The 14,445-nt window shown below is 37.5% G+C and overlaps 1 protein-coding gene across 1 annotated transcript in view; it reads right to left on the bottom strand.

Annotated features, from left to right (window-relative positions):
• The window catches only part of SLC2A13 (solute carrier family 2 member 13), a 535,506-nt gene that overhangs the window by 108,969 nt on the left and 412,092 nt on the right, over nt 1-14,445 (bottom strand). Inside the window, exon 7 of the mRNA XM_070370616.1 lies at nt 7,141-7,266. Within this exon, the coding sequence (XP_070226717.1) occupies nt 7,141-7,266 (126 nt within the window). The remainder of the gene's footprint in view (nt 1-7,140; nt 7,267-14,445) is intronic.

Below are 14,445 nucleotides of genomic sequence, written 5' to 3' on the forward strand. Positions count from 1 at the left end.
CACAAAGAGTTGGTCATGACTTAGTGACTAAACAAAAACAACATATTTTGTTAATGATAAAATAAATTCCTGTTTCTAAAGGTAAAACTTATAAATGTCTTTACAGATTAAAACACAAAGGTGATAAAGAGGAAACTTCCTTTTGCTATTTGGTCTACTTCCATACTGTCAATATTATATATTGTCACCGTAGAAATATTGCTTCCCTAGTATACCAATGAGGCATTGGAGAAGGAAATGGCAACCTACTCCAGTGTTCTTGCCTGGAGAATCCCAGGGACAGAGGAGCCTGGTGGGCTGCCGTCTATGGGGTCGCACAGAGTCGGACATGACTGACGTGACTTAGCAGCAGCAGTATACCAATGAATGTTTCAAGGAAATGTGCTAAATATTTCTTCCAATAATTATCAAATGCATACTTTACCATGTGTAAAATAGCTTATGGGAAGTTGCTATATAATGCAGGGAGTTCAGCCTGGTGCTCTGTGATGACTTAGAGGGTGAGTTGTGTGGGTGGGAGGAAGGCAGAAGATGGAGGGGATTTATGTATAGCTGATTATGTACAGCTGATTTGTGCTGCTGCATGGCAGAAACAAATACAACATTGTAAAGCAATTACCCTCCAATTCAAAAAAAGGTATTTTTTCATGTAGTATGACTACAAGTAATGCATAGTATGCATATCAGGAGTACATGATTTTTATTTTTTACAACTTTCTGAGTGTTTTCATGAGTACCATGTAAACATTTAACATTGTTTATTAAAACCATATCATTCCCATTTTCCTTTAGAGGTTTCCTTTCTTGGAAATAAGTAAGAATGTAGACAATATCACTAATGATATTAGTGATATCATTATCACTAATGATGGGAAAATGATGGGAACATTGTATCCTCTCATTTGGAACTTTCAAACCCTTATATAATTTCTGGTGATGGCAGCTTTTTCCATTTTTTAAAAAATAATTATTGACTGAATTGTCTGGTAAGGCACTGAGGGATTTAAAATAGTGCAGGATATGAACACTGGAATTTATCATCTAAGAGAAAAGATACATCCAAACTCAAATCACTATCATATAACACAATATAATTATCATATGTTAGACAGTTAAGTGCTAGAGGAAAACAGGGGATATAATAAGCATTGTTCTCAGGGGCTAATCAAAGAGACTGCAAAGAAAAAAGGTGATATCTGATCTGGGCAAAAAATAATCCGTAGAAGTCAGAGGCAGAGATTCAAAAGAGAGAGGAGGATAAATCCTAGGCAGAACACACAGAATGAGGAAAGGCAAAGAGATGGGAAATCATAATGGATATTAGGGTGATAGCAGGGGGTTTTGACTGGCTAGAATTCTATATGGAAGAGAGGTGGGTGGCTGGGAAAAACAGGCTGGGTGTTGTATCAGAGTGCAGCTTTGAGAAAATATCTGCTGAATGGATACAATAAACCAGGAATCAGCGCAAGTTAGAACAATGAATTGCCAAATAAGGATCTAGCTAGCTATTTTGATGTATCTAATTACAGAGCAAACACGTTATATTATAGGAAACAAACACTGAATCAGCACATTAAGAAAGTACCCCTAATTAGCAATACTTTTAAAGAATCAGGATGTTTGAAGTTCCAGAATAGATTATTTATATTTTTGTGTATAGAAAGCCAGGAGAAAAGGAGGTGGATGAATAGACATAGACAAATAAATAGAAAGTATTCTAATGTACTTATCTGTTGGTGGTGGTTTAGGTGGTTTAGGTGGTTTAGTCGCTAAGTCGTGTCCGATTCTTGTGATCCCATGGACTGTAACCTGTCAGGCTCCTCTGTCCATGAGATTCTCCAGGCAAGAATACTGGAGTGGGTTGCCATTTCCTTCTCCAATGCATTAAAGTGAAAAGGGAAACTGAAGTCGCTCAGTCATGTCTGACTCTGAGCAACCCCATGGACTGCAGCCTACCAGGCTCCTCCATCCATGGGATTTTCCAGGCAAGAGTACTGGAGTGGGTTTCCATTCCCCTCTCCTACAGACACATACATACACAAATACATATATGTGGTGTAAATTATAAGTGTGCAACTTTCAGTATAATTGAAAAAATTATACTATATCCTGTTTTTTTTTCTTTTAAACATTATTTTAAAGTCTCTTAAATTTTTTTGCTAACATAAGGTTCTTTTTGTGTTCATTCTTCTGTCTGTCACACGTGGTAGCTTTTTTTCATAAATTGATATAGTTTAAAATGTTTTACTGCTATCTCATATTTGCTTTTTCAATGGAAGTCTCATATGTCCTGGGTTCTGATAACTGCATGTTTGCTAAGATAGCTTTATGGATGTCTCCAGTTTGGGACCCACATTTTGATTTTTTACTATTCATGTTTCTCAACTGATGGCTCCCCTTCACAAGGGCAGTATGAAATTAGAAGCCACATTTCCCTATGGTAAAGGCTTCTGGTTTGCTTTCTCATGTGTGACACTGTTTCAACTCAGGGTCCCAAGTGGGTCATGGAGAGTTTTGCCCAGCACAGTCCAACAAATTTTCTTGTCTCTGTTTCAGAGCCTAGGTGGCCCATCATAGTTCTAGAGGTAAGACTTGGAGTTTTGCCTTCTTAGCACCTAAAACACTAGCCTCTCACCTTTTAGACTGCCTTCTGTTCTGATATTCTTGTATGCTGTTGGGTTTCCACACGGGCTTTTGCTGCTCTCACTCTCACTGGTAGCATTTGGGCATTTCTCTCAAGTTCAGCTGTGAATTAAACCTATATTTGCCTCTGTGTGGGATGCATGTGGGAGATGCAGAGGATAACGGGCAGGAGGAAAGATTTTCTATTAGTTCAGTGTACTGAATTTTCTAGGAGTATGTTAAATGATTTTAACATGGGTTTTCCTTTTTAAAAGTTTAATTATAAAATACACAATACACAAAATTTACTATCTTAATTAACCATTTAAATTTTTAATCATTTTAAACTGCATAGTTCAGCAGTAAGTATATTCACCTTATTGTGTAAGCAATCTCCAAAACTCATTCCATTTTCCAAAACTGAAACCCCATAACCATTAAACAACAACTCCCTATTTCCTTCTTCCCTCTGCTTGTGGCAACTACTACTCTTCATTCTTCCTCTATAAACCTGAGTACTCTAGGTACCTCATGTTAATGGAATCATACGATATTTGCTCATTGCACTCATCATCTTGTATTCAAGGCTCATTCATGTTGTAGTAGCCAGAATTTCTTTTCTTTAAATATGTATAATTGTATGTATATACAGTTTGCTTATCCATTTGTCTGTCAAGTAGCATTTGAGTCGCTTCCAACTTCTGGCTATTGTGAACAATGCTGCTGTTTTTTATGTTATTCAAATAAAACTTCAAGACCTTATTTTCAATGCTTTTGGATGCATACCCAAAATGGAATTATTAGATGACATAATTCTATCTTAAAATTATGTAAAAACCGCCACACTGTTTTCCGTAGTGGCTGCACCATGTTATATTCCTATCTACAGTGCATACAGTTTCCAATTTTTCCACATCTTCCGCAATAATTATTATTTTATTTTTCTTTGTTATTTTTTTTTATCCTAAGGCATCTGAGATAATACTTCATTGTAGTTTTGACTTGCATTTCCCTAATAATTAGTGCTGCTGAACAGTTTTTCATGAGCTTTGTCATTTGTATATCTTTTTTGCAGAACAGGGATAAACAAAAAACTTTTTGATTAAAATATAACAGGCTTTCCCGGTGGCTCAGCGGTAAAGAATCCATCTGCAATGAGGAGATGCAGGAGATGTGGGTTCAATCCCTGAGTTGGGAAGATCCCCTAGAGGAGGGCCTGGCAACTCACGCCAGTATTCTTTCTTAGAGAATCTCATGCAAAGAGGAACCTGTCAGGCTACATACAGTTCATAGGGTGGCAAAGACTTGGACAAGACTGAAGCAACTGAGCACATACACTCACATGGAAAAGCATACTGATTGACAAAGTTTCATTTCAAATTAATTGTAGTTAATTATAAGGACAAATGCTTTTCATTATGTTGAGATAAAAATCAGCATACTCTTTATCACGAATGGTATTACCCTTCTATCTGGTGTTTTTCAGGAAACAGCTACAGCTAGAGATTCTTTGCAGCTGAAGATGGAGAAGCTCTATACAGTCAGCAAAAACAAGACCTGGAGCTGACTGTGGCTCAGATGATGAGCTCCTTATTGCAAAATTCAGGCTTAAACTGAAGAAAGTAGGGAAAACCATTAGGCAATTCAGGTATGACCTAAATCAAATCCCTTATGATTATACAGTGGAGATGATGAATAGATTCCAGGGATTAGATCTGGTAGACAGAATGCCTACCAGAAAAACTATGAAAAAACAGAACAACTATGGATGGAGGTTTGTAACATTGTACAGAAGGCAGTGACCAAAACCATCCCCAAGAAAAAAATATGCAAGAAGCCTTCTTATGTGAATAATGCAAAGAAACAGAGGAAAACAACAGAATGGGAAAGAAAAGAGATCCCTTCAAGAAAATTGAAGATAACAAGGGAATATTTCTTGCAAGGATGGGTACAATAAAGGACAGAAAAGGCAAGGATCTAACAGCAGCAGAAAGGATTAAGAAGAGGTGGCAAGAATACACAAAAGAACTATTCAAAAAAGGTCTTAATGACTCGGATAACCATGATGGTTTGGTTACTCACTTAGCCAGACAACCTGGAGTGTGAAATCAAATGGGCCTTATAAGGATTACCACAACAAAGCTAGTGGAGGTGATGGGATTCCAACTGAGCTATTTCAAATCCTAAAAGATGTTGCTATTAAAGTGCTGCACTCAGTATGCCAGCAAATTTGGAAAACTCAGCAGTGGCCATAGGACTGGAAAAAGCGTTTTCATTCCATCCCCAAAGAAGGGTAATGCCAAAGAATGTTCAAATTACTGTAAAGTTGTGCTCATTTCACATGCTAGCAAGGTAATGCTCAAAATCCTTCAAGCTAGTCTTGAAGTATGTGAAGTCTTGAAGTACGTGAACTGAGAATTCCAATACTTTGGCCACCTGATGTGAAGAGCTGACTCACTGGAAAAGACCCTGATGCTGGGAAAGATTGAAGACAACAGGAGAAGGGGGAAGCAGAGGATAAGATGGTTTGATGGCATCATTGACACAATGGACATGAGTCTGAGCAAACTCTGAAAGATAGTGAAGGACAGGGAAGCCTGGCGTGCTGCAGTCCATGGGATCGCAAAGCATCAGACATGACTTGGCAACTCCAACAACAGAGATCCGTGATTATGTCATCGCATTGCCTCAAAACTTGTTCCCAAAACATCTAGAAATAGTATATCTTGAATAGGAATCCAAGGTAAAGGTAGATTTTCCCCTGAAAATTCCATTCTAGGTAGTTGCATAAAACCTATCAACAAAATAAACAAAATTATAATGAATGCTATTTTATCTACAATTGGAGAATCTGTTGTAGGAATTTTTCATGATAAACACATCCTGCATTTTTTGTTTTCTTTGTAGGATAGATTGAGGTAACCCAGCATGGTGACCAAGCTAAGAGGAAGATTGCTACTCAGCAAAGAGAAGAGTGAGAAAATCTGTTTTCTTTCTAAGGTGGGAGGTAAAGATTTTTAGGTTATTATTCTATTAATAATATTCCACAAGCATAAAAGTTTCCTGTATATTTTGTTTAGTTCTTTGTATTTTTCCTACTTGGGTATTATCTATTTTCACTTTTCTCTAGTAGTGGGTGTAGCCCAGGAATAATGGTACAAAAATATAAATAAAATCTAAGATACGTGTAAATAAAAGAAATAATACATATGTCTATTAAAAAGTTGTAAAGTTTGTTAGTTGCAAAAAGAATAAAACTCTTATTTTGAGACCACCGACCTATAGACCTTCTTGTGAGAAAGAGATAAACATAATTTTAGTGTCCCCATAAGTTTTTAAATGAATTCTATGAAGTACAGGAAACTACAAACAGTTTGAAACTGTTCATAATTCAAACTGTTCATAATTCTTGACTAGAAACTTTTAGGCTTCTTCTATTGAAAAAAATCAAAAGGATTAAAACTATAAAGTATTACATTCAGAAATAATTAATCAATTAACTTCCTAATAAATCTTGACTAATGAAAGGCATACACTAGATGTTTTTAAAAGAAGCTCTTTCAAGTTTTTCATTTTAAGTAATAATTGTATTTCTTTTACATATTTCTTTTTAATCAGTGTATTTAAAATATGATCTGGATTTTCACTCAATATCATATAATTTACTACTATTACTTTGGAATAATTCCATAATAAAATGATTAATGAGAACAGCATAATTATTAATAATGATACATTATGCTTTCTGGCTCCTGGAAGATATAAGCACTTTATTACAGATTTCATTGCCTTCCCCAGTATTAGGAGGCAGACAGCATGAGAGCATGGTAATCTTTTTTTGAGAATTTAAAATGCAAAAGCCATGTCAAATAATATTTACATGTTTCTGTATCCATGAATATGAATGTTAGCTCATAAATATGGGATATTTGTTCTACACAAATGTTTCATTTATGTGCCTACTCTAAACCAATGGGATCTGTCATAAAGAGAAAGATTCACAGTTTCTCATACATGTCCATAATTACCAGCTTTATCCTTATTTTGTTTAATTTCTCTGACTTCCAGAAACGTACAATATGAATTAAAGAATTTAAAATGATAGTAATTCACTGTGACTTCACAATTTTATGTCTTTCACTTAAGTTTTAGAGTTTGGAAATTATTGGTATAATTAAAAAATACCCAGTGGGAGAAACTACCGTGGCAATATTTAGCGATACTTGCCTCAAGGTCCAGACTCCTGTAACTTATTAGAACAGAGTTGGGTCTGGAATTTGGATTTCCTGAAGTCTAGGCTTGAGTTTATTTGCTAAGTTTGTGAAGCATACAGTTGGAATATTTCTACCCACTCTCATCAGAATATGTTGCAAAGTATTGTAAAGAACAAAGATTCTTTAAAAGAAGACCAATTTAAAAGAAGTAGAGTGTGTAAGTGCAGTCATTCTGTAAGTTTAAAAATAAGTCTCAAGCTGAAATTTTATTGTATATTCTTATGGTATGTAGTGAGCAACATACCTGCCCCAGGCTGCCTCATTTGTGGATGCTTTATTAACTGGAACACAGGAAGAGTCGATGACGGTTGATTTATTCATCTGATAACAGAAACCGCAGTCTGGATCCAACATACATTCATTACAGTAACTGTAAAATGAAACGAGTTGTAGTCATGTTAACAGAGACAACTGATGCTCAGCACACACTGTATTCTATGCCCTCCCCTGCATTTTCCACTCTACTCTGCAGTAAGCTTGGGGCCATGTGACTCTGTTTGGCTCTGGCAAACAACTTGTGATAAGGCAGGTGAGAACTGGCTGATTTCTTCCATCTCCCCCTACTCTGGATGCAGCAACTTTGGAAACCACTTTGAAATGTAGGTGGACTGGATGTGCAATATTGTATGTAGAAGAACTCCAGTCTGCCAGCAGCAAATATACTTTTGCTTTCCTAAGCCACTGAGATTTGTTACCAGAGTACGGACTGGTCCATTTTGAACCAGCTGCTGCTGCTGCTGCTAAGTCACTTCAGTCGTGTCCGACTCTGTGCGACCCCATAGATGGCAGCCCACCAGGCTCCCCCGTCCCTGGGATTCTCCAGGCAAGAACACTGGAGTGGGTTGCTATTTCCTTCTCCAATGCATGAAAGTGAAAAGAGAAAGTGAAGTCGCTCAGTCGTGTCCGACTCTTATTAGCGACCCCATGGACTGCAGCCCACCAGACTCCTCCATCCATCTTTTCCAGGCAAGAGTACTGGAGTGGGGTGCCATTGCCTTCTCCGTTTGAACCAGCTACCTGGTTCCAAACTGTACCAAAGCATTTACTTCTCTTAAATGTTTCCATCATGTACCATATCTTTTAAAAAATGGAATTTTTTCCTAAAATAGATCATGAAATAGAAAATTCAAAGAATGAAAAAAAATTACATCTAGAGCAAAAAGTTAAAAAATAAAAATGCCACCACCTTAAGAATGGTCAGAGTTAACATCCTGGGGGATACTTGTACTTTTAATAAATATATATTGAAAATCAACTATGTTGTATGCTTAATTAAAAGAAGTTCTAACTTTTAAAAACTGCATAAATTTTTCTGAAAAAGAGAAAAGAAAAAAGGTTGGTATAGGCGAAAAGGCTAACTTTTCCCATCCATTGGTTGGATTACAGAGCCATTACCAACTAATTATCACTCACCTAACAGCAATATCCTAACTTCAGGAAAATTTTAAAGAGGCAAAACCCTTTAGAGGGCAGGATTTTCCAACATAAGCCAACAGTGTGCTTGTAGAATAAGTCTCCTCACTGTCATACTATTTGCCAGACAAACCTGGAACACTTTATACACAGTAGGCACCTATAAGGTATGGAGACCCTAAGATGAATAAATTAAAGTTCCTGCTCTGCTCCTTGGTAGATAAAAGGCAAGGATTAGAAATAGCTATACCTTCTAATAATGATGATATGATAGAAAAAAGAAATACTCTAAAGGCAGAGACCTGATTATTTGCCTGTAAGAATGGGGGATAATTTCAGAGATGATATTTGAACTGGATCATAAGAGAAATTTACCAGGGAAAGAAGTAGAGAGAAGAGTATTTCAGGGAACAACTTATTACATAATTAAAGATAAGTCAGTACAGATTTATTAAATATCTACTTTGTACAAGTAATTACACAGTGGGATGTGGGAGAGAAATAGGGTAAGAACTAATGCAAGCTATCTGAAAAAGACAGGAATCATCAAAATCAAAATACTTCTTTGATGCATTTAGCTAAATGGAAAAGACTGGCATTGTTTAAAACTTAGACCACTGACATTCTGTCTGTAAATCTTTACAAATAGTCTATTTTTAATGAGACTTTCAGTTCAGTTGAGTTCAGTCGCTCAGGTGTCCGACTCTTTGCAACCCCATGAATCACAGCATGCCAGGCCTCCCTGTCCATCACCAACTCCCGGAGTTCACTCAAACTCATGTCCATCGAGTCAGTGATGCCATCCAGCCATCTCATCCTCTGTCGTCCCCTTTTCCTCCTGCCCCCAATCCCTCCCATCATCAGGGTCTTTTCCAATGAGTCAACTCTTCTCATGAGGTGGCCAAAGTACTGGAGTTTCAGCTTCAGCATCAGTCCTTCCAATGAATACCCAGGACTGATCTCCTTTAGGATGGACTGGTTGGATCTCCTCCAGTCCAAGGGACTTTCAAGAGTCTTCTCCATGTTCAAAAGCATCAATTCTTCGGTGTTCAGCTTTCTTCACAGTCCAACTCTCACATCCACACATGACCATTGGAAAAACCATAGCCTTGACTGGACGGACCTTTGTTGGCAAAGTAATATCTCTGCTTTTTAATATGCTATCTAGGTTGGTCATAACTTTCCTTCCAAGGAGTAAGCGTCTTTTAATTTCATGGCTGCAATCACCATCTGCAGTGATTTTGGAGCCCCCCCCAGAAAATAAAGTCTGACACTGTTTCAGTTGTATACTAAAAGAAAAAAAAAAAAAAAAAAGAGGTCTTTCAAAGCCTACCAAAAGATCAATATACTTTAGAAAGGTGATACAGTATTGTAAACCTAAAATTGTCCACACCTATGATAAACAGAATAAAATAGAAATCATGAGAGGTACTCTGAGCTTCTGGCTTTAAGAACTAGACTAGGCTAATTTGGAAGGGAAGATCATTCCTACTAGTATTTTGTTCGTTTATTCTGCCCATATGAAGTAGAATTAAAACCCCTGATGGTTTCAGTGGCTTTAAATGATAATTATTTGGGGAATGTCAATTCACCCATTTGTAGAGAAATGACTATTTAAATTTTTTGAAAAATACTTATTTCCCATAAAAGGCCCCAAACCAGTTTCCTATTGCATGTGCATGTCAGACATACGAGGCATTATCCATAATGCTTCACCTCCTCCATCACCTTTTCAAACATCAACTCTGACCACGACCTCCAATTATTCTATCTTCCTTACTAGCAGATCATCTGCTCTGCCATGATCATTTATTTAACAAATACAATATATTACACTTACTCTGTGCCAGGCACTATTCTACGAGCTGGGACTTGTTAGTGAATAAAAATGATGTTGACTTGTATACTAGACCTTGTGACAACCTCCAGTTAATTGATTTGCTCCCTATTCATTAGCTCTTTCCTTTTTTTCTCTTTCTGATTTTTTAAAAAACTTTATTGGTGTATAGTTCATTTATAATTTGTGTGGGTTTCTGGTGTACAGCAAAGTGACTCAGTTATACATACACATATATTCTATAGGCCATTACAGAGTATTGAATAGAGTTTGTTGTGCTGTAAGTAGGCCTTTATTAATTATCTATTTTATATACAGTAGTATGCATATGTCAACCCGAATCTCCCAATTTTTCCCTTTTCCCCTTATGAGAGGGGTGATTTTTATTTTATTAAAATTTTTTTTCACATGTACACCATTTTTTTAAATAGTAAAATATGTTCATCAGTTTTCACAATCAATCGCTAGACTAAAAATAAAAGATAATTATAATTGAAAGCCATATGGGAACATGATTAACCTAACAATATAAAATAATTACATACCGTTTGGGGGGTCAAGCAGAGTGATGTGGTGAGTGGAAATACATACACACATGTTTTCATCTGCCCAGGCAGTCTATGTCTTTGGTTGGTACATTTAATCCATTTAAATTTCAGGAAATTATCAATAGTTATGATCTTATTACCATTTTCCTAATTGTTTTGGGTTTATTTTCTGTTGGTATTTTCCTTCTCTTGTGTTTCCTGCCTAGAGAAATTCCTTTAGCATTTGTTGTAAAGCTGGTTTGGTGGTGCTGAATTCTCTTAACTTTTGCTTGTTTGGAAAGCTTTTGATTGCTCCATCAAATCTGAATAAGAGTCTTGCTGGGTAGAGTATTCTTGATTGTAGGTTCCTCCCTTTCATTACTTTAAATATTTTGTGCCAATTCCCTTCTGGCTTATACAGTTTTTGTTGAGAAATCAGCTGGTAGCCTGATGAAAATTACCTTTTATGTTATTTGTCATTTTTCCCTTGTTACTTTTAATATTTTATCCTTGTCTTTAATTTTTGTCTTTGATTACTTTGTGTCCTTTATCTATATTCTGTTCTGTGGCAGTGATTTCCACCATTCTGACCTCCAGGTCATTTATCTGTACTTCTGCCTCAGTTACTCTGCTATCAATTTCATCTCATGTATTATTCACTTCTCTTTGTTTGTTCTTTAGTTCTTGTAGGTCTTTGGTAAACATTTCTTGCACCTTCTCCATTGTTTCCCAAGATCCCGGATCATCTTCACTATCATTATTCTGAATTCTTTATCTAGAAGGTTGCCTATCTCCATTTCATTTAGCTGTTTTTCTAGGGTTTTATCTTTTCCCTTCATCTGGGACATAATTTTCTGCTTTTTCATCCTGATTTACTTTCTGTAATGTCTTTTTTGTTCCAGCTGCTGTGGGACTGTGGTTCTTCTTGTTTCTTCTGTCTGTTCTCTGGTGGAGGAGGCTGAGAGGCTTGTGTAAGCTTCCTGATGGGATGGACTGGCAAAGGGAAAAACTAGGTCTTGCTCTAGCAAGTGGGGCATTACTCAGTAAAACTTTAATCCAATAATATGTTGATGGCTGGTGTTTCATTCCCTTCTGGTACTTGTTTGGCTTGAGGGGACCCAGTTCTGGAGTCTATGGGTTCTATGGTAGGGTTAACAGTGAACTCCAAGAGGGTTTACACCAAGGGAGACATTCCTGGCCTGTTGCTGCCAGTGGCCCTGTCCTTGTGGTGAGGCCTTGCCAATCCATGCCTCCGCAGGAGACCCTCCAACACTTGCAGGTAGTTTTGGTTCAGTCACCTGTGGGATCACTGCTCCTTTCCTCTGGGTCTTGGTGCACACAAGATTTTGTTTGTACCCTCCAAGACAGGAGTCTGTTTCCCCCAGTTCTGTGGAAGTCCTATAGTCAAATCCCACTGGTCTTCAAGGTCAGATTTGCTGGGGACTCCCAGTCCCATTGTTAGATCCCTAGGCTGGGAACCCTGATGTGGGGTTCAGAACTTCTAAGAGTGGGAGAACTTCTTTGGTGTTATTGTTCTCCAGTTTGTGGGTTACCCACACTGCAGATATGAGATTTGATTTTATCGTGATTGTGCCCTTCCTACCATCCTGCTGCGGCTTCTTCTTTGTCTTTGGATATGAGGTATCTTTTTTTGGTGGGTTCCAGAGTCTTCCCATCAATGGTTATTCAATAGCTAGTTGCAATTTTGGTACCCTCACAGGAGGAGATAAATCTACATCTTTCTACTCCACCATCTTGAACTGGAAGCAAGCTTTTTTCCCTTTAGTTCTGTCATTAACTAGCTTATTGCCCATGACTCATCATTTCAATATCCTAAAATTCCCTGCCTATTTATCTTCTTATCTCACCCATCTAACTATTATATGAATGTCATCATTTGCCTTTTCTGTGCCTTTACACACATACCCAACGCAACTGAAGGAATTACACAGCAGGGCAGATCAGTAGTTCCTCTATACCATACTACTACCAGCCTCAACAGGATCCTCAATAGCCTAAAATTCTTAATAGTTTTCCCTAGTCAACTCCATTGGAGGACTGTTTCAACCATTTGGCACAAAAACTATTCCTCAGATCTCCAAAGCTTCATTTCTCTTTACTCTCTGCAAAGGAACTCACCTCAAGTTTAACAGAGAAAACAGATGAAAGTGGCAAAAATGAGAAATTTATAACTTTATAGCAAACCATTCTATTAATACTTTCCTATTTGTAAAGAACCCGTCTGCCAATGCAGGAGGAGCAAGAGACTCAGGTTTGATTGCTGGGTCAGAAGATCCCCTGGAGGAGAGCATGGCAACCCACCCCAGTATTCCTGTCTAGAGAACCCCCAGGACAGAGGAGCCTGGTGGGTTATAGTCCATAGGGTTGTCTGTCCAAAGAGTCAGACACAACTGAAGCAACTTAGAAGGCACGCACACACTCCAGTTACAAGGAGAAGCCGTTCTTCTCAGCTAAGGTCATCTGGGCTTTCATCCATTCAATCTCCTCAGGGCATCTCAGACCTGATTATTGTCCCTTCTTTCTCTTACGATAGAGCATTAGATTTTTGATTTTGATATCTTTCTCCTTTTAAATGTAGGCATTTATAGCTATAAATTTCTCCCTAAGCACTGCTTTAGCTGCATCCCATATTTGGTGGAGTATATCTTCATTTTCACCCATCTCAAATTATTTAGTAATTTTCCTTGTAATTTCTTCTTTGATCCACTGGCAATTGAAGAGTGTGTTATTTAATTTTCACATGCTTGTGAATTTCCTAGATTTCTTTATTTGTGATCTCTAATTTCTCCCAATTGTGATCAGAGAACATATTCTGTATGATTTTAATCCTTTTAAAATTTACCTAGGCTCATTTTGCAGCCTAGCATATGACCTATCTTAGAGAATGCTTCTTGTACACTTATGAAGAATGTGTTATTCTGTTCTTGGGTGAAGTATTCGCTCAGTGTTTGTTAGATTTAGATGGTTTATAGTTAATATACTAATCTTTTTTTTTTTTTTTTAAACGCGGGCCCCAGCCGGCGCTGCGCCCTCTACGAGGAAACTTGGGCGAAAGCAGGAAGCCGGGCGGCCCTCCCGGGGCCCGCCCTGGCCCCGCCTAATATACTAATCTTATAACATCATAACCTGTTGGTTTCTAACCACTTAACTTTGCCCACATCCTGGAAATAGTAATCTGGAACAGGAATCAGTAAACTATGGCCCTTGAGACAAATATAAATCAGCCCATTTTAAAAATAAAGTTTTACTGAAACATAGCAATGCCCATTTGTTTACTTATCTATGAATGCCTACAACTTAAAGGGCAGAGCTGAGAAGTATAACAGAATCTATATGGCCTGCAAAGCCACAGGTATTTACTATCTTACCCTTTACAGGAAGTTTGCTGATCCCTGACCTAAACCACACATATAGATTTTTCATTCCTTTCCTCAAGATTTCTTTCTTATTTCTACAATAACTGTTCTTTTCCCCAGAGATCTCCCACATTCCTTTCTTCCTGACACTTCACTGACTTCACAGGTTTGAGTCCCTCTCTGTCAGACTTTCATGTTAAACCACGTTAACCACCAGACCCTGAACGTTTTTGTATTTAGATTCTATTGCCTATAAACTTTTATGTCTGGTTATTTCTAACCATCTTTGTTCTTACTTTCTATATCTAAATTGCTCTGCACTGGTGGAGAATTAACATAACCAGGAATACTGGTAACGCTATACATGCACAGTGTACAGCTGAAGCTGGATCTTC

The sequence above is a fragment of the Bos mutus genome, chromosome 5 (assembly GCF_027580195.1).
Source record: "Bos mutus isolate GX-2022 chromosome 5, NWIPB_WYAK_1.1, whole genome shotgun sequence".
NCBI lineage: Eukaryota > Metazoa > Chordata > Mammalia > Artiodactyla > Bovidae > Bos > Bos mutus.